Source organism: Chelmon rostratus, chromosome 3 (assembly GCF_017976325.1).
Source record: "Chelmon rostratus isolate fCheRos1 chromosome 3, fCheRos1.pri, whole genome shotgun sequence".
NCBI lineage: Eukaryota > Metazoa > Chordata > Actinopteri > Chaetodontiformes > Chaetodontidae > Chelmon > Chelmon rostratus.
This window is the reverse complement of record NC_055660.1, coordinates 18,170,870-18,196,022: the sequence shown is the minus strand read 5'-3', so window position 1 is coordinate 18,196,022 and position 25,153 is coordinate 18,170,870. Positions and strand designations below refer to the sequence as shown.

Genomic DNA, 25,153 nt, shown 5'->3' with positions numbered 1-25,153 from the left:
ATGTTTGAGAAATCTTCTTGCAGCCATTTGTTAATATTGTCTGAACGGCCAAAAAAGGAGTAAGGCTATGAGAAAGCATATTCCATCTAACATATACATTAATGTCATGTATAAAGATTCAAGTCTCTGTGAATCTGCTCCCTTTTCAATCTCTGTACAATAAGATGCTTTAGCATGACAACTGTGGGAAATCATCTTGTACCATTACCTGCTCCTCCCAAACTTTTCTGTTCATCAGTGTTTTTATTCATTGATTTATTTTAAACAAATAGTGACTGATTTCATTAGCTTCCACTGTGATGTACGTGTATTGCAATTGCAATAAACTGTTGTTTATTGCTGTTATACAGCTCTCTCTCAGTTAATACCGGTTATTACGTCTTTATACATAAAGACTTGAAAATAGTGGAATAGGCAGGCTGCACTCTTGTTACTGTTTGGCTGCATGAGTTTATTATTGCGGTACCACAGTGTGTTTCTGTAGAGGAGCCCATTTGGCCTTGTATTTCGAGGCATGCTGTAAATCCCTCGGCTGTAATGATGCATTAGCACATCTGCTAGAACAATAGTGACGGCGAGGAGCTGAGAGCAGGCACAGATAATCATTCAATTAGCTGACAAACGGGGGTCAGTGCATCACGAGACCCTGGCACCGAACTTCACTGACTTACTCACTTATCAAATTATTACCAGAAGGAAGCGAGTGAATGTGGGCAGGGAAGTGGTGCAAACACCAACACGCACGCCTAACACAACACCAGCATTAGGAAACATGAATGTAGTGATGAAGAAAATAAGTTGCATTCATTGCAGTTCTCTGCTCATTATCTGAGCACTGAAACACTACAGTTTGCTCTCCACACTTCAGTAAACTCAGACGATGGAGAATATGGGTTCATAAAGCACTGATTATGATTGGTGACGCTGAATATCATGTATGATCTTGCCAAATGTCTTGCTCTCACCTTCAGCAAGTTTACTATTCTCAATTAGTGTGTTTCTTTTGGCCGCTGTAAATACTGTGTGTCCGATCTAAGTCGTCAAATAGTTTTAAAAAATGTAGCCGCTAAAATGTCTTTATGGCCAAGTGTTGAAATGCCTAAACAGCGGCAACAGTTTAAACACAGTCGAGCTCCACTTCACAACATATTGAGTTGGTCAAATATTGCACAAATATTTATTCGAGATTTCGGGCGGCGACCTTGCATTTCCCCTTCTCCATCTGGTGTCTCCTCTTAACATACATTCTTCCCTCACAGGCCAGTCATCTGCTTCAATGCGTGTGCTATTCGTGCTGTTTATGCTTCAGTTTCCAGTTGTAGAACTGATTTTAAATTGAAGAGAATAACTGAATTCCAAAGTGAAATCTATGTGGGACAAAAGCAAAACACTTGAATGAACAGGATTAGGTTCATACTGACTGCAAAATAAATTCCAGCTGGATAATCTGGCTATATTAACATTGACCCTCTTCACCCAGTTTGTGGCTGCATCTTTGGAAACATCCAGTCGAATACAGCTTTCATTTGTGCTGAGCCGTGCACTGCCATAGACTGCTCTCAGCTCGTGGTGATGATTTTTGTGTATAGTATGTGTGAAAATGTATGCAAATTTCACAGTTGTGAGTGAAAACCTGCAAACTCTTGGCCCTCTGTGGAACATACTGTAGGAGCCAATTCATGCTGTGGACAAAGCATGCATGCTATCATTTGCATGTGTTCTCTTGCTTGCTTTCGTGTGTGTGTGTGCGTGTGCGTGTGTGTGTGTGCGTGTGTGTGTGTGTGTGTGTGTGTGTGTGTGTGTGTGCATTCAGGATGAGAGCCCATCATTATTATCACCTGCTGTAATGTTTGGTTTGAGTGAAAACCTGCAGGCTCTTGGCCCTCTGTGGTACATACTGTTGTAGCCAATTCACGATGTCGACAGAACATGCATGCTATCATTTGCATGAGTTCTTTTGCTCGTGTGTGTGTGTGTGTGTGTGTGTGTGTGTGTGTGTGTGTGTGTGTGTGTGTGTAGGTGTGTGTATAGAACTGCTGTACCAGTCCACAGCCCACTCAGGCCAGATTGTATCTTAGATTACATTAGCTGCTGTAGACGCCTTGCAGACGGCCTGCCAAACAGAACAGTATTACTGCACGTTGTGAAGAGTTTAGCAGAGTAGAGACGCAGTGGATAGCTGGGAGGATGAAACTTTACATTTTTGTATTTTTGTTAGGATGTGTATGTGCTGACTTTGTGTTTCTGTGTGTGTTTCGTCCACAAGCAGTTTAATAAGTAGCATAATTAATTGCTTCTTCCATCGAGTAATTAGTAATTAGTGCATTTTTGTGTCAATGTGAAACAGGTAATGAGTAATTTGTTGCATCTTCCATGTAAGTTGCCCAACATTATTAACTGATTATACACAAATCCCTAGTTCCCTCTCCTCTGTGCCAGCAATTTAAAAGGTTTATTGGAGCCATCTGAGTCAACTAAAAAACACACGCTTGAATTACCCCAAAATTTGTTTCATTTGGCTACTAGTGTTTTCTGTTCAAATAAAGTAGGTTCAAATGAGGATTAAGAGCAAAGTGCCACACTGACATCTGGTGGGTCTCTGGAAAGTGGTCGGCTTCTTTGTGCTCTTGAACTTGGTTATTGGATAATGCTCCTTTAAACATGACAGGTGGGGGGTATACTGGTTTAGTCTTTGGTGCATTACCATCATGACAGTGATAAAAGTGTTAGCATATTAAAATAGTGTGCTTTTCTGTGGCTGTGATATCATGCAGGTGGAGGGCTACACACATACTCATAGAGTTGGAGTTACATCCAATAACTGCTATTTTGCTCGCTATAACTCCAACTCTTGTAAACACCAAGATGTGGAAGGTAATATTACAAGCAACGCACCGCAATTTCTCTGTTGCTGCCTGCAAGCACCAACACCCAGTGGATTAGCTTGATGGAAATGTCCTTACAACAACAACTCAAAATCTCTTATATAGATATATCTGTATATGATAGATATATGTATATCTTTTTGCTTCGGACGGCTTGGAGTGCCAATACAAAAGCAGGATACACTTCAAAACAGATGCTCAAGGATGGCTCAATACCAGCTTCAAACTTAGAACCTGTAAGTTATACTTTGTACTTTGCTGGGTAGCATGTTGAATTTGCCATTAGCACGTTCTACAGATAACGTGGCTGGTAGCATTTATTGTAGACGCGCACACTGGAGCAATGTTGGCGTATTTAATATTGAGGGACAGTCAAGAGAAACTATAAACTTTAAGCCTCATTTCCAGAGCATTAGCTTGGATGTGGGAAACTGTTTTTTTCACATTGTTTTTTTGTGTAGTCTCACATAGCCAAGCCTAATATAATTTTCACACTACATACTGCAACGGCTTTTTTGTTAGCGGAAAGGCCCCTCTGCTGTATGACATGTATGTGTGTCTGTTCCTGCCGTATGTAAATGTATTTATAGACATACCCTGCAGTACATTAACTATTGTTCTTATGTTATATACTTTGGGTTTTCTGCCGAATAAATACTGTTGATATCCCTAATCCTAACCCTGGTCGAACTCTGAGAGCGAATCAAATTACATTTGCTAATTAACCTGCGTTATTAGGCAGGTTACTCATCCCAAACCACATGTAGGCTTATACCCTGTTTTCATTCCTATTTGGAGACAATAAACACATTATGTTTTTAATATTTTTTTTTTCATTCTTAAAATAAGTTCCCTTATTTTGCCGATAGAGTGAAAAACTGTAGAATCATGTTTTGAGTGGAGTATCCCTTTGAGTTTGTTAATACTGTGATATAATATCGGGACTGTAAAAAATAAAGAAAAAAAAGAAACAAAAACCCCAAAACTCACCCACCCTATTATCCCCTTGATGCCGGAATTTATTTAGAATTATATTAAAAAAAATAATTCTTTGTGTTTTTGCTTTCAAATTGATCCTAAATTAAGAGGAGTTTGTTAATTTTTCTGTAGCACATACAATAGATATAAATTTAAGTAGGTTCACCAACTAGAACAGGATTCAAACAAACAGTATATGTCCACATTTTTCAATGCTTAAATGCAGCAAAAACATCTTTTTTGTGTATTCAAAATTCATTTATTTCATCAAAACAGCCACAAAATTGTCTTACAACCATTACATTGTAACAACAATTAGAACAGGAGTTCTTTCACTTTGACCGGTCCGACGAGAAACCAGTGCTTGCAAAAGGTTCCTAGATGTGTGTTGAATATGCACAAACCGGCATTAGAGGAATGCATGCACGATTCAGCTGCAACGTGGATTAAAACGGTATGTTGCGAATTTGCGACAATAGGCGTTAAGGGGTTATAAACACACAGACACACGCACACGCACACACACACTCCTTGGCTCAAATGATATTTTACTGAATCACATTTGATCAGAAGCACAAGCAGATCCAATCCCCATAGTCGGTAATTACACAAAAACGTTTGGAGTATTATCTTGGCGTGTTTTACACGGAACAATCATTCTCCTCAGTCTCTGTCACTCTGGAATTGTTTTACATATTTTCAAACCAGGGACAAACCTGGTATCCATGGAAGCCAGACATGTCTTCAACCTATGCAAAGCTACTGCAAATCCAATGCAAGGATAGGCTAGAGAGAGAGCTTGATCGACTGGGTGTAAAATGATGAGTACAAGAATCTCCCAACCGCGCGCGCACGCACACACACACACACACACACACACACACACACACACACACACACACACACTACTTTGAGTGAAAAGTGATTCCAGTTTCTTTCGGCATTCACCAACGGCCAGAGCCAAAGTGTTCAACAGGAAGTGTCATGGCTGCCAGGGGAAGCAGCTGTCATGTAAACCCGTACATGGACCCACACATGAACTCAAACCAGTCCAACAGAGACAGACAAACAGACTTTCTGGCAATGGCACTGAGACGGCAAAATGAAATAATGAGTCACTCAGACACACGAGATATTTGTGCAGCTTCCAGAAACATGTGAGCGTGTGTTGTTGTCATTTAGGGTAAATGGAGATGGGAGGGGAGGTGCTGAAGAAGACAAAGCAAGTTCTGTTTTTCTGGTGAAGGACAGACGGACCCCACTAACCTTGTCCTCCCCCACTCATTCCTGCCAACACACAGCTCCTCTCTGTCCGCCGGTGCTGTGGACACCACCCTCCTGTTTGTTGCAGCAACACCATTGTCCATTGACTCTGTGCACATATCAGAGTAAACTCGGGAGAGGGCATCTTTGCAAATGTTCTTTTATTCATACTTATCACACATGTCTCCATCACTGTGTGCGAATGTGTGTGCAGGCACGTGCACGCAACCTAACTGCTTGCAGGTCCTCTGGGAGTGTGTGAGAAACAGTGGTAATAATTACATTTCCGTTTTGTTCCCTCGTTGACTCACCCAGTTCTGCAGAAAAGCCTCATTTAACAAGCCCTCTGCTCTCCCTCTCTCTGCCGTCCTCTCGCTTTTTTATCACCGCTTTAACCTCTTCATTACACGTTTCTTCTAGCCTCAGTGTCCCAATCTGCTTCCTGCTATTTATTACACCAATGCTGAAGTAGGAGTCAATGTGTTTTATATGTACGTATCTGCAGTGTAGGTGTGTGTAGGTCAGATCGGTGCTCGGAGTGGATATAGATGTGGGTGGAGGAGGGAAGCCAGATTTTACTTTTGAACCTTCTGGAGGTGTAGCTGCCCTTTCCACTAAGACAAAATGCGCCCTAAACACTGTTAACGTCTTCTGGCAGATGCCACGAGAACTCTTACTGCTGCGTTTGACTTATTGTTGTTACTGTAGATAAGTGGCCACATGTAAAGAGATGTTAACAGTGCTGCTACATTGGACAAAATATCTAATGTAAGAGTATTTAATGGTGCATGACGTCATTCTCTGCGCACGTCTGCTTCTTGTATAAACCTATTACATTATGCTGTATGCTTACAGTATGTCTGCGGATGATCTCTTGGCAACATTCTGGGAAATGTCGGAAATCGTGAACTGTACAGAACAATTCCGCAATACTTCATAAGCACGCAATATTTTCATACAAGTGTGTGTAGCATCCTGTGCAGCAACGCTGTAGGTGCATATGTTTCTCTCTGCCTTCAAACCTTTCTTCTCCTTTCACTCCTCTCACTCTTGCAGCTCCCTATATCGCCTCAGTTTCATCCTTTTTCAGGCTATTTTAGGGTGCTCACTGTAGGCAGAGTCAAGTGTCAGATTTCAACTTTTACATGCAAAAAGAACAGTCCAGAGTAAGATGGATGGAGTAAAAGCTGAAGTCCTTCGAATGATCCAGTCAGGGAGAGACAGGGAGGAAGTGGGCCAGAGTATTTTGTGTGTATGGTTGTGTGCATACTAGTTTTTAGTTATATTCACGTTCATGCAGTTGCACGGGTTTGAGCCTCCAGAACCACCAGGCTGCCCTAGTTCAGGTATCCCTCCATATTTAGTACTTTTTTTGCCAATATATTGGCTTTTTTTCTTTTTTTTTTTAACTTCCCACTCCCCTCCCTCTCTCACTCAGTGGTACATCCTGGTCCATCCAGTACATCCCCCTTCCTACCCCTTCTTCCCATCGAGCTGACCATGTAAATCAGAGTCACTAAGTTATTGAAATGTTAAAGTACGTCCACTTTATTTAATTATTTTATATTGTACTATGATATCTTCAGTTTCAATTTCACGCTGTGTTCCTGCACAGGCAGTTTGTCCACTCTCTACCACATCCATGTTGCCAGTAAGTTTCTCATTCAGTCAGCCAATCATTCAAACAAAAAAAGATATCCTTCCTTTCACTGAAAGTAAGGACTTGGCTGGGAGGCGGTTCGGGTTGGATTGAGGTTCCGTCTGGGGTTCGGATGCAGCCTGCGGGATGCAAATTGATGATCACTGCCCAATGATCTGAATGCCACTGACTTATTGCCACTGCTTCCACTCTGCAGTCTTTTCTTCCAGTCATTTCCATTTCTATCTAGTGTCTGAGTCATCGTACAGAAAAGCCAACAGGTTCTTGCCAAGAGAAAATATACTTAAAATCCTGCTATTACATTTTCCCAATGAATCAGAGTGAAGATGGAGCAGCTGACGGCACTTGTGTTGGTCCCAGTCCCAGCAGGTTTCCACTGCAGGGAGCTGGCCACTGGGACAGCAGCATCTCCTGTCTTAATGTTCTGTAGTGAGCTCCATGCCCATCTGACTGAAGACATAATCCATCAGACCAGATCTGTAAATATTATAAAGATATTATCATTTGAAGAAAATCTGTAATAGATTTAATTTATATCCCATTACAGTTCATTTTCAGCCCTCATTATGCTTCCAGTTTTGCTGAGATTATCCCATTGCTCAGCTCACTAGTGGGTAGCACATACACACCAACACCCACGTGCCCTCCATGTATCATACTGATGTTTTGCTCGTCGCTCCACGTCCTTTATGCTGACAGTCCTGCTGTTCAGCGTGCCTTTTTTCTGAGCAGTTTTTAAGTCGCGGCCTCTCAGAGCTGACAGGGTGGAGAGAGAATCTGGTTGTTTAAGTTTTATGGACTGTGTTTACCCAGGGAGGTGAAGAACAAACATGACTGGCCTCATTTTTGAGGCAGGGTCACCTGGTGTTAGCTGAAGACAAGGCTGTGTGTGTTTGTGTGTGTGTTTGTGTGTGTGTGTGTGTGTGTGTGTGTGTGTGTGTGTGTGTGTGTGTTTTCACAACTCATGTAAACTCTTGAAATGTAGTGCTTTCCGTTTGCTTATAGTATCACAGTGACCATCACCAGGATGTTGCCCTATCCGCACGCAGATGTACAGTGCAGGAACACAGATCCTAAGGAAGAACTAAACCACTGAAAACCGATCCTCAAAGATCAAACTAGCTTGGGTTGCACACACACAAGCACAGATTTTCAATGCAATGGTGTTTTTTTGACGTTTTACAGACCTAAAATCTCAAAATCATTCCACTTCTTATTTGCAGTCCAGCTCATATTTGGACTGAATTTGATTGCAAACATCACTGACCTTAAAAAACATGTTGTTGACTGTTACATACAGTGAATGCACATGTGATTAACCCAGCGCAACACAAATGGGATGCAGTGTGGTGTTGTAAATGTAGATGGTGCATATGAGGTGCTGACTTTCAGACCTAGCTAATGGTTATCTTTTTAAATAAATAGTGAACAGATTCTGATGGGTTTTTTTTAAATAACACTAGAGCCATTAAATAATGAAGCCATTAAGACAGTGAGAAAAGCTGTGTGTTTGTCTGCATTATATTTAGACTGCTTTTAGTGTTTCTGTGAACTTTGTTGCTGTGTGATTTCTGCCACCGTCATTGCTATTCCCAGTCCGTCGTCACTGCCCTGTCTCAGCTCCCTCCTCTCAGCATGTTGCACACTGTCTTCATGCTATTTTAACATATGCCTCTGCTTTTCGTCTTCCCTCCTTTCTTAACCTTTCTGTCTTCTTTGTTGTTTTTTTTTTCTTTAACTCCTTGTTTTGTCCCCTCCTCCTGGTGTGTCTCCTCATTCATCTTTAGCCCAACTGGGGTATTAGTTTATAAGTGCAACACTTAAATGCTCAGCAAAGCCATTTCAGTCTGCATCATAATGAGGCTTCTAAATGGTGTGCAGCATTTCAACTATTTGCAACAGCATGAGCAGGGAAATCAAGAGATATGAGTGTCATGCATCAGATAAAGATGTAGAAGCTTTCATTTTGCAGGTTTCTCAATAACAAACAGAGCCAGACTTTCTATAGTTTGCAGGAGCTGAAGTAAAAACCTCTCGAGAGGCAGATTTCATGAGACAGTCATAGCTACTGAGTGACATCATATCTGCTTATTAGCCGTCATCAAGCCCAGAAAGCTCAGTAAAGCTTGGCTGTATCTGAAATGTGATTCTACAAAGCTGATAAAGTCGTAACAGAACACATGTAACATTTGGTGGGTGTTCAGCTTGGCTCAGGTTTTCTACTCTTATCAGGTCAGCAGATGTTATTTTTCCAAGGTTTTGGTCAGTTTTAGTCGGAGTTGAACAACACATTTATTTTAGAAAGCCCACCACATTTCGACTGTGTTTAAATGCAAGCCAAGATAGTTGTGAGGACTTGTATCCAAGCAACTATGGTACGGGTCCTGCACACACCCCTGCCTCTTTTGTGCTTTTGTTTGTGAGTGTGTGTGTGTGTGTGTGTGTGTGTGTGTGTGTGTGTGTGTGTGTGCGTATGCATGTCTTTCTTAACTTGCTTACACGTGAGTTCATGCAATCATTATGTACTTTGCACTTTAAGATACTTACTATCTGATGTACAGTATAAATTGGGTTTAGTCATTTAACAAAGATAATTTGACCTTTAGCCAGGAATCGTCAGCACCACAAATAACTTGGACTGTGAGCTTGTCTCAGTACAGCTGAAAGTAGTTAGGACCTCACACACATCTTGTTTGATTTATGCCATGGAGTGATATGGAAAGAAAACACTCTGTGCCTGTTAAGCTATATTATGCAGCCTAGAGTGCCCCCTACTGGTATTGGCTGGAACTATAATCTGCTGTAACTCCAGTCGATACTTCACAGTCTCTTTTTGTCTGGAGTTTACTTAAGGTATATTCTTAAAAGCAAATTTAAAATTCAGCCTACATGCACATTTTGCACCCCATGCCATCAGGGTATAATGACAGAGAACCATGTATATATTTTTGATTGGATTTTAGATTTTTATATTCTATACCCATATTTCTACTTCTAGTACTTTTTTCTGATGTTATCCCAGAAATGTCCAGCATATCATCTAAGTTCAAACTGTATAGTTTTGTATTGATTGACATCACTTTTGGACTTCAGTAAAATCTCAATCATTGCACTCCACTCTATCTGGAAAGGGTGATTAACTGAACTGAGCATTATTTATTGTTCTGACAAATTACATTAGGTCAAGCCTGACCGCTGATTATATTCCACAGTCACATAAACAAGATGAACAATGTCAATATGGACAATGTCCCTCTGCAGGTCTGTTTTATAATGTCATGTGGATGCCGTGACTTTGCATACATATATATAAATATTCAAAACATGACTTTTGCAACCCGGATTCCAAAGGTTGTGGTGTGTAAAATGTAAATAAAAACAGAATGCTATCATTTGCAAATTACGTAAAACATGAGCTAAATTGTCTTTGCACTGTTTTCAACTGAGGATATGTCAGAAAGGATCAGCAAGTCATCACATTCTGTTTTACTTATGTTTTACACAGCGTCCCAAAGTTTTTGGAATCAGAGTTGTACAGTGGTATGAAAAAGTATCTGAATCTTTTGGAATTTCTCACATTTCTGCATAAAATCACCATCAAATGTGATCTGATCTTTGTCAAAATCACACAGAGGAAAAAACAGTGTCTGCTTTAACTAAAACCACCCAAACATCTATAGGTTTTCATATTTTAATGAGGATAGCATGCAAACAATGACAGAAGGGGGAGGAATAAGTAACTGAACCATTACATTTAATATTTTGTGGGCCCCCCTTTGGCAGCAATAACTTCAAATAGACGCTTCCTGTAGCTGCAGATCAGTCTGGCACATCGATCAGGACTAATCTTGGCCCATTCTTCTTTACAAAACTGCTGTAGTTCAGTCAGATTCCTGGGATGTCTGGCATGAATCGCTGTCTTGAGGTCATGCCACAGCATCTCAATGGGGTTCAAGTCTGGACTTTGACTTGGCCACTCCAGAACGTGTATTTTGTTCTTCTGAAACCATTCTGAAGTTGATTTACTTCACATTTGATGGTGATTTTATGCAGAAATGTGAGAAATTCCAAAAGGTTCAGATACTTTTTCATACCACTGTACAATGCAGGAGTTTAATGTCGAGAGAGGAGCATCAATTATCAATTCACAGACACGTCACATCGAACTCCACTCACTATAATATGTACTATATACAACAAATTCTGTGTAGATGTCTCTTTCAGGGTAAAATGCAGTTGTACATTATAACCAGATGTCTAAAGCAAAAAGATCCATTGAATTCTGCTCTAGCTGTCTCTCCACTGTCGAGTCACCCCATGTGCATCCAGTCGGTCTATTGAGGGATGACACACAAATAACTCTTCTGATATGCAACCTGGTACACAAGGAGCCAACTGGTTTTTCAGGGATACAGCGCACATCAGCATTTATCCTATGCTAGGTACGAGGTTCAATTTCTATCCCAGCGTCTAAAAAAGCGTCAAAGAACACTCTCTCTGTGTTTCTGCTGGGGAGTGCATCTGTATTAGACTGCACTCAGGTGCAGTAAACAGTCGGTCCTTCTGCGGCGTCTGTAGACGGCCTTTACATGTTTTCAATGGATTTATGTGAAAGCAGAGGGTTGCCAGCTCAGGATCGCTCAATACCTTCCCACACCTCCGGTTGCTTCTGGGAGCTGATATCTGTCTCCCTTCTTCTCAAGTATGCTCCCTCGCTGTCTCTCTCCTTTCTCCAAGTGTGTGTGTGTGTGTGTGTGTGTGTGCGTGCGTGCGTGCATGCGCATGCTCTACAGCAGCTCCCTCCATCACTCATCAAACTTCACACCTCGCTAACATGGCTGAATAACCAAATCCTGTGGCGCAGGTGTTGAGAATAAAAGCAGTGGGGAGGTACTGACTCTCGGTTCATCAAATAGCCGTTTGTTTCTATTTGTTGGAGCCACACAGAGACTAACATGAAGCAGCCTTAGTGTTTTACTCGTGGCTCAAATGAAAGAAACTGCATCACAATAAATTATATTTATTAGAATTAGAATCGTATTAGATCAGCGGTGACGATCCCTCATCGATTTCACCTCTCAATCCTGTCAGTCCTGTCTCTCGTTTAGTGTTTTCCAGCTCAGACGGTGGCTTTAGCATACTGGCTCAGTGACCTCCCTGGGTCTAAAGTCAGGTGGCATCTCTGCGCCTCAGGACGCCATTGTAGTGTGACTGACAGGGCCACATGGAAAGATTTCTAGGGTCTCTGGGGCCCAACAAGGCAGCCAATCACCCTGTCCCTGTGGGGATGCATTGTGCGCAGATAAACACAGCATGTGTGTGGAACTGTGTGTATGTCTGGGTGGGTAGAGATGTGTGTGTGTGTGTGTGTGTGTGTGTGTGTGTGTGTGTGTGTGTGTGTGTGTGTGTGTGTGTGTGTGTGCGCCCATACTGTGGCTCAGGTCTGGCAGTGCTCCAATGCTCAGGGCTAATGGAGTGGTAATGTCCCTGGTGTGCCCTTGTTTACTGAGCAGCTAAATACAGGAGGAGAAGAAGAGAGCCTTCGCCTATTTAAGCATGACACAGCCTGTAATTTTGAATCCCTGTTCTCATAACACTTCCTGGATTTGCTCCCTGTAAACAGACCTCATAGACTGCTACTTGCCGTTTGATCTTGAGCACCTGAATTTATGTTGCTTAAAATAAAGCATCTGCTGTTCTGTATTGGAGAAACCTCTCGAAATATGAATGAAGTCAGTGTAGATAGAAGACAGCATGTTCATTATGGCTGACATACAAGTACAAAATGCATATACTTTGTCTATGCCTCGACAGACAAACTAACCATTTCTCTCTGTCCTTTATCCCCCCATCAGTGGGTGAAGGAAAAAACCTGATCCCCATGGACCCCAACGGCCTGTCTGATCCGTATGTCAAGCTCAAGCTCATACCAGACCCCAAAAATGAGACCAAGCAGAAGACCAAAACCATCCGCTCCAACCTCAACCCCAAATGGAACGAGACCTTTAATTTGTGAGTAAACTGCTGGGCCTGTTGTCCCCTCTGTCCTACCAGAGGCTACACCGGATATTTAACGACATCACATGACTGTTGTGAACCGAACGTCAGCAGTACATTAAAACTGCTGTGTTGGATCGTTATGCTCCTGCTCTAAACTTCTAATGCTGATACTAGTTATGCTACTGATACAGGTACTATTATCCCGTCACATTACACCATGATTTAGCTTTTCTGGCCCTCATCAAGGTGGTGTCTGTTGTTTCCAGTTTCCATATTTTAAGTCCATCCATCAGTCATGCAGCATTTACATTTATTTTTATTGAATTGAAAATAATTCATTGCACTGTAACTACTTTTACTACTATGGCTGACTGAATTCTGAACACATGTGTTGTACAGCAAGCTGAGGCCTACAGACAAGGACCGCCGGCTGTCAGTGGAGGTGTGGGACTGGGACCGGACCACTAGGAATGACTTCATGGGGGCCCTTTCCTTCGGCGTGTCCGAGCTCATGAAGTCTCCAGTCTGTGGATGGTAAATCTCACTTCCATGTCGTCACTGTATCGTTGGAAATCACACAGCGTCTCCGCTTCATAAAAGCTCGATCATTAAAAAAGCTGCGTGTTCCTCTCTGTATGTCCGTCCTCACCCCCCGTCTTCCTCTCTTCTTGTCTCTCTCTCCTCCAGGTATAAGTTACTGTGCCAGGAGGAGGGCGAGTACTACAACGTTCCCATCTCAGAGGAGGACGATGGGAATGAGGAACTGAGGCAGAAATTTGAGGTGAGAGTCGTGCTGAAATGATCACCACTTGTCATCCGTTTGTCTGTTGCCGGACTTGAATTATCGCCTCCAGTGTCTCGTCTAGACTGTGTCTGCCACTGAAGTGAAAAAACAATATCGGAGTTTGTTCACAGTTTCTTCGGCTCTTCTTTTGGGAAAACATGAAATATATGGAGGTAATAGTATATATGACACAGCGCCGACTAACACCACCTATCACTCTAACCTTTATTCAGCTCCTCAGTAAATCCAGATAACCCCTTCTTAAATCTCGATAAACGGGTGAGTATGAGTGTGCACATGGCTGGTCCAGCCTTTCTGAGCTCAAACACAGAATTTTTGTTCGAATTTGGACTTAATATCGAATCAGCTCCAGCTGAGATGAAGCATTCAAAGACCTCTTCAGCTGGTGGTCTCTATGCACTCAGAGAATTCACCTCTGCAGTCAATGTGAGCGTGCAATCGCTGATAGTCGGCGTTTTGTTCTTACATGAGAGGGAATTCTGCCCAAAATAAAAAACTACTCTCCTTGGATACCCCAAAAATTTGTATCATGCTTTTCAGACTTTGTGATGATGTTGAAAAAAAAGTGGAACGCGCCTCAGGCTCAGACTGTAGCTGTTTCAGTGGTTTGTGAAGCTTTAACCAAACATCTTTAACACTTTTTGCATTTTTAGAGGATGAATATAATCTTTCTTTGTATAGTCATAGGTCAATTCTTGTCTTTCCATTAATGTGATGTATTTAGTCTTCATTAGATACTGCTTAATGAGGACCCAACATGATTTACAGAAATTACTTTCACAATCAAATGGTAATGAAGTTTAATGATCGCGGTCACCATCGTAGCGCGTTTCCAATAATGAGTTTAAAAGCGACTTTTAAGAGCAGCGTTGGAGTCTCTCAAATCATAATTGCATCATAATCTTTCACCTCTTAAATGCCACATAAACTCACACACACGTTGCACAAGACCCTTTTGAGCGGAGGTCACTGTTTCCAGCCCTCCACCCGGCCTGCTGCACTGGTGCGTCTGGCCTTCTGTGAGTGAAGCAGCTCTCTCTGGGGTGATTGTCTGGCCCTCAGTGGGAGCCCAGCTCCCCGCAAGATACTTTTTACACTTATTCTCTCTGACATTTCTGCTACACATAAAATGGGAAAGAATGGAAGGGCGTGATGCTAAAAAGGTGGTGGCTGGGACTGAATACCAATTTGTCAAATGTGTATTATTTGGCTGATTTGACTAAAAACTCTGAAACTGTCATGTTAATTATGTATGTATGAATATATTAATGACTTGTACAGATTCATTTATGTGTAAATTTGATTAATTGTTTTTTAAAAAGTCTGTAAATTCTCCATTATTCCTAGTATCCCCTTATAAACTTCAGGTTTATCCAAGTGTTAACAAGCATTACCACTGCAATCAAACTTTTTTTGCAGTTACAAAAAACAAGTCCATTACCTGTAGTGTTAGTTTATCTATTTATGAGAACTAGTAACCTTTTTCAGCTGAAAATCACGGAATGAAAATGTAGTTAGAGATGACCTTCACACAGGATGTGAGGTTTATTCCTGAGCAAAGACAGAGAAAAGAGGTGAACAGAGTGTCGATCAAGGTTTGAGAAGAATTGTCCCAGTTTGGTTGTCATGGTAACAGGTCCTACAGTATGTACGTTCACCATAATGCAATACATGGTGCATCATGATCAGGGTTTTGGTGTTTTGTATGTCAGGGGTCAGCAGCAGGCCCTTCACCTTCCTCACATACACACAAAAGAAAAAAACTTTTGACCATTAGTTTTTACTTTCATCTGCACAAGTTAGTCTACAGATAACATTCAACAAATCTGCAAAACATATATCTGTTGTTTGGGCACGTAAAACTAAACGCTTTTTGTTCTTTAAAGACAGATAATGTTCTCTCATCCTGATCTGATTCTCTGCTTCAGTCTGCAGCTAAAATACAGTTTTTACAGTAATACACACTGGAACTTATAAAAAAAACCTTTCTCTTTAACCTAAAAGGAATTGCCACTGCCAACACTGCTTCGTATACTGTAGGTAAAGGTAATGTTTTTCAGTCTCCAGGTGTCAAAATGTTTCATCCACTTGACTTTATTGTGTCTTTTTCTATCTTTTCGGTCTCTATGGCCCCGAGGATGTGCCTCCTTTTTGCATTCACAAACCCCTCTGTGGTTCTCCCTTTTTTCCCCTAGCTTCCTGCTCCCTCCTGTGTGCTTGGTGAGACTTACACTGTACAAATGCTTCTTCATCCTGTGTCACACTGTCATATTTAATGCAAGAGTTTCTCTCTCCCTCTCTCCCCTTCTTGCCCCTGCTCTCAGGACTGCCAAATTAACTTTAATCTAAAGGTAGCTCCTCTCCTCTCTCCTCCTCTCCTCTCCTCTCTCCTCTTCTCCTCTCCTCTCCTCTCCTCTCCTCTCCTCTCCTCTCCTCTCTCCTCCTCTCCTCTTTGATCTTGTCTTGTTGTGGTGTTCCTTCATGTCTCCTCATGTGATCATTTGTATGTGGTTCCAAGCTACTGCAAAGTGATGGGTTTCATCAACATAAGTATAAATAAATATCCAAAGCATTTTGCTCTGGTAAATCAATGTTGCATTTACTCACTGATCTTTTTTGTGCTTGGAAGAACTTGAAAATTTGTGCATTTCTTCAATTTTTACATACTGTATTCTACATGATGGGCATTGAGCCCTTGGTAAAATGTGAAATGTGTGTCAAGTGAGAGTAATACAGCTCTTCTCTGTCTTCACCGCTTCCTGTTATAGTCAGAGTTAGTCAGAGGATTGTTAGTAAATCCTTATGCCGCTCACAGTTCATGGCTACACACGTGTATGCATGTCTGTCTTTGTATTCTGTATGTGTCTTGTCTGTGGATCACTTCACCTGTCTACATCTATCCTATCATTGTCACTGTAGGTGTAACCTGGAGCTATATGGTCATTTTAGAACTTGCTTGAGCATCACTGCCCATATTTTCTGCTCCTGCCTGTAAACATCTCATTGTAGCCGTAGATCAGACTTCACATTTAGTCTTAATTAAAACTGGATTCGTGGACTAGAAATATTCCACACTGGGAAAATATCTGGCTTGATGAAGAGATGCAGGACCAATAGTGACCACCAGATGTCAGCGTTGAACTGAAATACATGGCTAGACCTGTTGCCAGAACTGTGTGTGTGTGTGTGTGTGTGTGTGTGTGTGTGTGTGTGTGTGTGTGTGTGTGTGTGTGTGTGTGTGTGTGTGTGTGCGTGTGTGTGTGTGTTTGTGTGTGTGGCCTTCATCAGTGTGCCTGTGAGGTAGCAGTTTTTTTTTTGTTTTGTTTTGTTTTTTTTCCCCACCCACAAACTGTCACCTTGTTTCTCACACATACTTGAAGATTTGATTTCCATACCACCTTAAAATTGTGCTGTTTCTCGCTCACATTTTTTAGATTTAGTTTTTCTACGCTTTTTGTACAGGTAGGGTTTTCATTTGAGCAAGAAAATACAGTACATGGCGGTCAATTCAGTTTCCACTTGGTTACGGTACTTTTTGAGCTTTGAGTTTTTGTGTTTGTTATTTCTCTGTTTCTGCCACAAACTTTTTCTCTGCTGATGTAGATTTCTGCATACCTCACTGCATGTAACCCGTTGGAATCATTTTTAGGTCCGGTAACATGAGGCCAGGGATCGCTGTGGCAGTAAAAACTGAAATAGAGGCCAGCCAAGACTGGATGAAAGTAACTGAGAGCAGAAATGCTGGGTTTTATAACTATATTGACTAAGAAAACTGAATTAATTGTGCAATCTGCTGCTGTCTGATCAACCTCCCCACTCTTTGGATCAACCAGATCTGCCTATAAAAGTGTCTTGGTCGAGTCAGCTGTATACTAAGTGCGTCGGCCCTTTTTGCTCCCTTCTCCTTGTGGTTTCAGGACCAAGCTGTTATGGATGACTCTGATCAGGTGCGTCGTGAGAGCAAGGAAGTAAGACTGCTCACTCGGCTCAGCCAGGCTCTTTTCATTGGCTAAAACTTACAGGTGTGCTGTGATCTGGTGCGGTCTGCTCTGCTTTGTGTTTCTCTGCTGCTCTCCCAGATAAAGAGCAGACTATGGTAAATGCCATTAACCAAACTAAAGCTGCTCAGCATTGGTTGTCTCAATTAAATGTCTCAATTTATTCTGTGAAATATTCAGAATAGGGCTTAAAATGGATGCTCAAGTGACTCCTGAAATGTGATAAATGAAGGAATTTGTCATCTTATCTTGCTTTAACTGTTTGGGCATCACTTCATTTTGTCAGCACATATTGAAAGGGTCTACCCACCTTGAGTTGGTCTTCGTCAGAGATTTCTTTCATACTATATTTTGGATAAAATCCACAGATTTTTTGCACCAAGTAGCACACAATTTTTAGACATTTGTTGACCTTCATTGGCTTACCTTTTTGTGGAGGTGCAGCATACTCAGTAGCAGGACTTCCCCATTGCTTGCACAGATTTAGATTTGAATTGTCTATATCCAAGAAGTAGTAAGGAATATGATGATTTAATACCAATCTGTTGTAGTCCTTAGCTAAAGAGTGATCTGCTCCATGTAGCATGTGGGTGTAGATTACACCAGCGATATTGAGGTTCAGCATGAGTTTGGATCTGTGTTTGGCCTTGGCTGAGTGTGAATACTGGACTTGGCAACCTTGGTTGTGTCCTTGTGCAGAGAGACAAAAAAGTATGGAAAGTTAGTTGTTTTTGATGTTATTGTTAGCCTTCATATTTGTTAGCATAATGCACTGAAGTTTTCGAGTAAGCACTTGGAGCATCTTGTCATTATGGGAGATTACTGTGTTTCCTCAAATAAAAACTGGTAGTTAAATAAAAACCAGGGCTCGAATAAAGGCCGCAGGCGTGTTCGACACAAACAAATAAAGGCTGGCTCTCAAATACAAAATACAAAATGTGCATGCCAACTAAGCATAATGTATATTTCCATTGCTTTAATTTAGTAAATTCAACACCGTATTAATGCTATTTTTAACACCTCGTTGTTTTGAATTATTCATCTGAGGTCTTATTGTCCGATTTCCATCACTGCAGGTGTATGTGTGTTAATATCTCAGCCACACTGTATTTTGTAGTAACATACAAGCATCACAAGATGGCAGTAGCTATATTTCAAGTGTCATATGGGAGCCAGTGAGTTGTCCACTCCACCTTCCTGCAGAGTTTTGCAACGAACAGCTTGTTAGGAAATCAAGGGTGTCTGATACAGGAAGTACTGAGTTTGTATTAACAGCAGTAAAATTAACATGGCAAATGATGATGATGCTAAAATGTGGCCAATTAAACTTGGCTTCCCACTTCCCACTAGACAGAGGGAATTAGAATAAGGGCCTGCCTCTAATACAAGTCTGCATCAAGTAAAGGCCTGTTACTTTCTGCAGTTGAGGTAAATACAGGCCCTGGTCACTATTTGAGGAAATACGGTAAGCATGACTTTGGCATGAAGGAAGGAAAAGAATCTTTTTGTATTTTTGCAAAGACAGGTGAACATGAGAGACACCTGTCTGGACCTGACATGCATGCACATACCAAAGCCACAGTGTGGCATCCTCCTCATTATTCAAGCAAGCCATGCAACTTTGCGTGAGTGAAAAAGTCATCATCATAGCACCAACTGAAAGAGTGATAGTCATGGTTAAAATAATGTAGATCCTTTTTCCAATCGTGCAGAATTATGAGAATTACTTGTTATGTATTTTATGAGATTTCTCTACAATTTATTCGGCAAAAATGTACAAAATGGAAGAAATAAATGTTGTTTGCCATAATTCAGTATACTTTATTGAATTGTATCTGTTTGTGTGGAGCCATTTTTGTTTGTATCTGCTCCACAATGGCACCACAATCCCATTTCACTTCATTAATTCTGAACTCTGCTTATGAATCAGTTTTGGGGTTGTGAGTGAACAAATGAGCAGTCTGATTGTGTGAGTACATGCAGAAGAATTTTTTTTTTGTTTGTTTTCTTGGAGGGGAGTTGAAATCCATGCATATGAAATATTTGTGTGTATGATAATGGCTGTAGTGAAAAAAAAGAAAGAAAATTGGATATCGAGAGGAATCCACCACAAAGAAGCCTTGTCTAAGTTTACTGGTTCAGTGTCTGTTAAATTAATGTTTTGCATCGAATAACTTTTTAAATCGAGGTCCACATATTAGGAATTGAGGAACTAGATATCCTGTCTGAACTACACAGCGCAGCTTCATGTTGTGTGTGTGTTTGTGTTACTCAGCGCGCATTTTAAAATGTTTATTTCTCACGTACAACCCTTTGTGCCCTGAGTGCAGAAAGCCAAGCTAGGCCCAGGTAAGAAGGTGATCAACGAGACGGACAACAGCAACTCCAGCCAGGTGCCTTCCAACAGCCTGGACCAAGTGAAGCTCAGCGATTTCTCCTTCCTCGCTGTCCTGGGGAAAGGCAGCTTCGGCAAGGTGAGGCAGCTGTGATCCACTTGAATATCAGGTTCTTAGTGTAACAGGTGACAGACAGCATGAGAACTAAAAGAACAAGAAAAATAAGGTATACATACAAGCGATCTGTTCCTACATTTCTCTCCCCCTGTGTCTGCCTGTCTCTCTGAAGGTCATGCTGGCAGAGATGAAGGCCAGTGAAGATCTGTACGCAATAAAGATCCTGAAGAAGGACGTGGTGATCCAGGACGATGACGTAGAATGTACCATGGTGGAGAAGAGAGTCCTGGCCCAACAGGACAAGCCGCCCTTCCTCACACAGCTCCACTCCTGCTTCCAGACTGTGGTAGGTAAAATGCCCCTGGACAGGCGTCAGGACAAGTCACCCCAGGTCAGGTCAGGTCAAATTAATTCATGAAGGGGCTTTTAGCCAAACAGCTTAGTCATAAAGTGTTGTCGGGAGCAGCAGAGGACGTGTATGACAAGTACAGTTAAAAAAAAAAAAGAGGGGAAACAAACTCCAATTAGAAGGCTGAGGTTTGCATTTGTGTGTCTGTGTCTGTACATGCGTGCACGTGCGCTTTGACGTCATGCCAAAACCAGACCACACAACCCAAGAGCACAATACTGAATGAGCGAAGCGACACGCACTCATTTGTATTTCCTGCACAGACAGACATGCACCTATTCACACCAGTGTATTGTGCTGGCTTATATAAGAACAGACACAAATGCAGACGTGCGCACCCACATGCATACAAACGAGTATACACATGTGAAGTTGTGATGAATTTCCCTTTTGTGTTCTGCATCGTTATTTGCCATGTTGTCTCTTTCTTTTGCCTTGTTAGATCTAAGGTTTGCCAATGTGCGTCTTGCACACACATGCAGTCACACACACACACACTTGCACCAATTCATAGAAGTGTATTGTGCTGGCTTATGTAAGAACAGACACAAATCCAGATGTGCACACCCACATGCATACAAACAAGTGTACTTATATAAAGTAGTGACAATTTTTTCTTTGTGCTCTGCAGTGTTTTACCTTTTTTCTTTTCCCTTGTTAGGCCTAAGACCTAAGACTTGCCAATGTGTGTCCTGCACACACATATACACACACAAAATCATTCAGTCTTACTTTCTGTCTTCTAAATCATAGAGAAATATTTTTTTACTGCTCTGCTTCCACACCTACCCAAAATTGGAAACTGAACTTCCCAAATCCAGAGCCAAATCCTCTTCAGATTAAGTTCCTTCATTCATTTTGGATTCAAGTGTCGCTCAAGGTGTAACAAAAGCAGCAACAGCAGCATTAGCAGTGGCTGGGCTCTGCCTTAGTGGTGGTATACTCATGCCAGCTGCTGTGGCATGATATCCTGTCATGACACATGTAATTTGGCATTTTCACATACAATGACCCATTTTAGTGTTAAAAGGCTGGTCCAACTATTAAGTTTTGCACCTCCATGATGCCAGGGTATTTGCACAGTCCCTGGAATTGGTCAAGCTCCAAAAACGCTGGATATTTCCTGTAATTAGTGTCTATCATCAAAACCTTCCCTGCCTTCCTAAAAAATGTGTATTCTCCAAACCTAAACTGAGATAACCCTGATGATCATTAGGATTATTCTCTCAGACGTGACAAAGCCCCTTTAACAACAACTGGGGCAGCCTCCAATATGCTCCCCGGGCGCTTGATTTCAGCCAACTGCTCCTGTGTGTTGTATTTTTAAAAGGACCAATAATAGAGTTTAGGATCAACTCTGGAAAGTCATTAACCTCTCAACATTTCTTCAAAATAAATGAGATGGAAACAACACATTGGTGATTTCATGACAAATTCATTTGAAGGTGGAGTAGAGGTCCGATAAAACTGTAAAATGTTGTTTTAACCTTAACTGAAGAAACGGCAATGCTGATTTGAATCTGATTGTGAGTAGAGATGTACAGATTGGCAGCCACATGATTTCTTCACGCCCTACTCCTCGCATACATTTGAGTCTAAATCCGTTTTTACCTCATCAGAATGCCTTTTGGTAGATCTACACAACCGCTGGTTTCCACTGGATGCCAAATGAACCCCTATTAGCAGTTTGATCCCTGCGAGAGGCCGAGCTGAACTATAGTAGCTGATTAGAGCTGCAGCAACAGCAGGCAGACGGGGGGGAAACAGGAAGAGACCCAGCTTGGTGTCACTTTTAGCATATTCATGAATACACAGTTTCTTTGCAGAGTTTTTTTTTTTTTCTAGAATGAAAAAGTCTTTGCACCTATTCAAAGTGTGGGAAGCCATTTTAGCCTCCCTTGTCAGATGGTCATGCACACCAATTGACTCTTTAGCATACTTGCTGAAATACGCAAGTTCGCATTTGTTTTGCTAAAAAAAAATTGGAAGTACCGCTACGTCTCCAAGACATAAAACGACAGAGAAGCTTAAGGGACCATCATCATGATGCGATGAGAGCCAGAGCTCTCACCAGACCAGATCTGCTTGGTTGTGGGTTGTAGCGACACTTGGTCAAACCGGTAGAAGGTCAGCTTTGTCACCAGTACGGGTCGGCTGCTATGTGAGATGGTTGGTAAGGGACTGTGAAACACAGCCAGAACAGGGTCAGGACCAACTTGTCATGGGCGGTAAGGGACCAGTACTATGAGACAAAGAGAATACATCCTGACAGATGTCTGTGTAGAGTGTTTTCTTTTTCCATGAAGCGCTTTGTTGTCGGCTTTTTAGGTCACCTTGTCATGGAAAGTGTAACAGGAACGATGGAACGGCTCAGACAGCAAGGTTGGGGAGGCTGCAATACTGAATTTGCATCTTGCCGTTTAGAGAGCTGTCAGTGAATAGAAATGTAAAAAAGGTGTCATTTCACAGCTTTTGTGTTGTGGAACTCTGCAGTTTTTATGTGCAAGATAATGATGTTGCATATTTTTCTCCCCATCTCGCCCTAACTCCTCTCTTCTATTCCCTCCATCTCTTTGACCACAGGACCGTCTGTACTTTGTCATGGAGTACGTGAATGGGGGAGACCTCATGTATCATATCCAACAAGTGGGCAAGTTCAAGGAACCTCAGGCAGTGTAAGACATTTCTATTTATTACCAGCATCTGGTGTAATCCTACTGATGTTCATTTTAGTTTAAGATAATTGTTATTATAGTTTCCTAAAAATATCCTAATATAATGTCAAAGGAGCTAAAAGTCAGAACTTTTATTGCACTCATGCTGCATTATTACTGCAGCGAGCATGTGAAGCACCAGCTGCCACAGTAATATGGCCGTTTTGTAAAGGGCTCGATTCATATGACAGGATGCAGTCAGCTAGCACTGTTCTGCAAGTAAAGGTTGAGTTTCTTTGTGTTTTGAGTCTGGAAATTGTTATTGCAGGTTCTATGCAGCAGAGATCGCTGTTGGTCTCTTCTTCCTGCACTTAAAAGGAGTCATCTACAGGTGAGTGTTAATTTTTGCACAACTTGCACAGCATAAATGCATGCTGTTTAAATTTAGCAGCTGCATTTAAAATAATAATCAGAAATGTGGCGCAACTAGACAAATGTAGGATTGGCAGTGAAAGCCACCTGCTGAATCTAACTCCAAAAGAGAAGTCAACATTGTCAAGGCTGTCCTGAATGTCTGTGTGCTTCCTCAGGGATCTGAAGTTGGACAATGTGATGCTGGACTCAGAGGGACACATCAAGATCGCTGACTTTGGCATGTGTAAAGAGAACATGTCAGAAGGAGTGACCACACGCACCTTCTGTGGCACTCCAGACTACATAGCTCCAGAGGTAAGGTTGAACATGGAGAGGTGTGTGTGTGTGTGTGTGTGTGTGTGTGTGTGTGTGTGTGTGCGTGCATCTATGTGCAAATGTGTGTGCGCGTGCATGCTTTGATGCATGAGGTCATCTCTGTCACTGTCTGGTCTGAGCCTGTGTCACCCATGCGCTCCAGATTAAGGTCACTGCCTCAGGATGGACACACACACACACACACACTCTCTCTCATGACGTAGGTTTCCCAGTGAGACAGACGCCCAGCGTGTCCGCTGGCGAGTCCAAACTTAACCCAAACATACAAGCTGGGGTCTCCGTGTCCAAGTGGGTTCTCTGTTGTTGTGATCAGTTTCTGCAATAATAATTTAATCCGAGACACGTCCGCTCGATTGGACAGTTTCACCTTGTCATTTGCGATCGTTTTATCCTTTCTGAGTGGTAGCATCCATATAAAAATGTAGACATGGAAAGTAGTTCAGTTAACGTTCAGTTTTCTTTTTCTCCCTAAAACCCAAACAAGATCTTTGCCTCAGTAAAGTATATTGTAAAAACATAATTTCAACCAGGAAATAAGAGTTAAAAGTATACACAAGCATCTGGTGCCAGCTTAAGGAACTTTATTGTAACAGGAAAAGGTCTGATGCTACAGCTTGCAACAATTCATACTTCACCTACTGATTTAGTTTGTCTAGCTCTCTGGCCATTATCAGTTAGTTGGCTTCTATTTAATGGTGGGCTGGGTTATTGATCCCCTCTAAAACCCCCTCTGACACTCTGGGAGGTAGTTCCACCCCAGGGATGCAAGGTGAACATGCTGTGACCGTTCAGAGTCAGACTGACACTAATGCGCCAGTCAGGGATGACGCAGCAGGAGATAGGAGCGGTTACTGTTTCCATGGCACTTTGAGTCAGTGCACACATCTAATGTCACACTCTTTATGCTAAGTCTTACACACACACACATCCAATGTCTCACAGTCACATGAGTGACAGCATCACATGCACATTCTGCATACGCAGGTTAGTATCTGTGTGCGTACCTGCATTCAGCAGACACACAAACCCAAACATGCACGCACCTGTACACACATGCACACACTCAAAACACTCCTAAGTAGAGGCTGACCTTAAAAGTGGGCTCACACTGGTGACATTTTCGAGGAAAAGTGCTCCTCAAATTGTGTGTGACTGAAGTATCTTGACGAGCTGAATTTAACTCCACAGCTTGGACACATTTCATACAGTTTTTTAGGACACTTTCTTGTATTTCAGCAGTTTTTGAACAAGCCTAAAGTGTATATACATTATAAGCTGTATTGTTTGCATTGGTGGAA

At 41.8% G+C, this 25,153-nt stretch overlaps 1 protein-coding gene across 1 annotated transcript in view; it reads left to right on the top strand.

Moving 5' to 3' along the window:
• The window catches only part of prkcaa (protein kinase C, alpha, a), a 136,327-nt gene that overhangs the window by 77,244 nt on the left and 33,930 nt on the right, over positions 1 to 25,153 (top strand). Inside the window, exons 6-13 of the mRNA XM_041933808.1 lie at positions 12,642 to 12,798; positions 13,186 to 13,320; positions 13,474 to 13,567; positions 19,920 to 20,063; positions 20,215 to 20,388; positions 23,035 to 23,126; positions 23,434 to 23,496; positions 23,696 to 23,834. Of these exons, the coding sequence (XP_041789742.1) occupies positions 12,642 to 12,798; positions 13,186 to 13,320; positions 13,474 to 13,567; positions 19,920 to 20,063; positions 20,215 to 20,388; positions 23,035 to 23,126; positions 23,434 to 23,496; positions 23,696 to 23,834 (998 nt within the window). The remainder of the gene's footprint in view (positions 1 to 12,641; positions 12,799 to 13,185; positions 13,321 to 13,473; positions 13,568 to 19,919; positions 20,064 to 20,214; positions 20,389 to 23,034; positions 23,127 to 23,433; positions 23,497 to 23,695; positions 23,835 to 25,153) is intronic.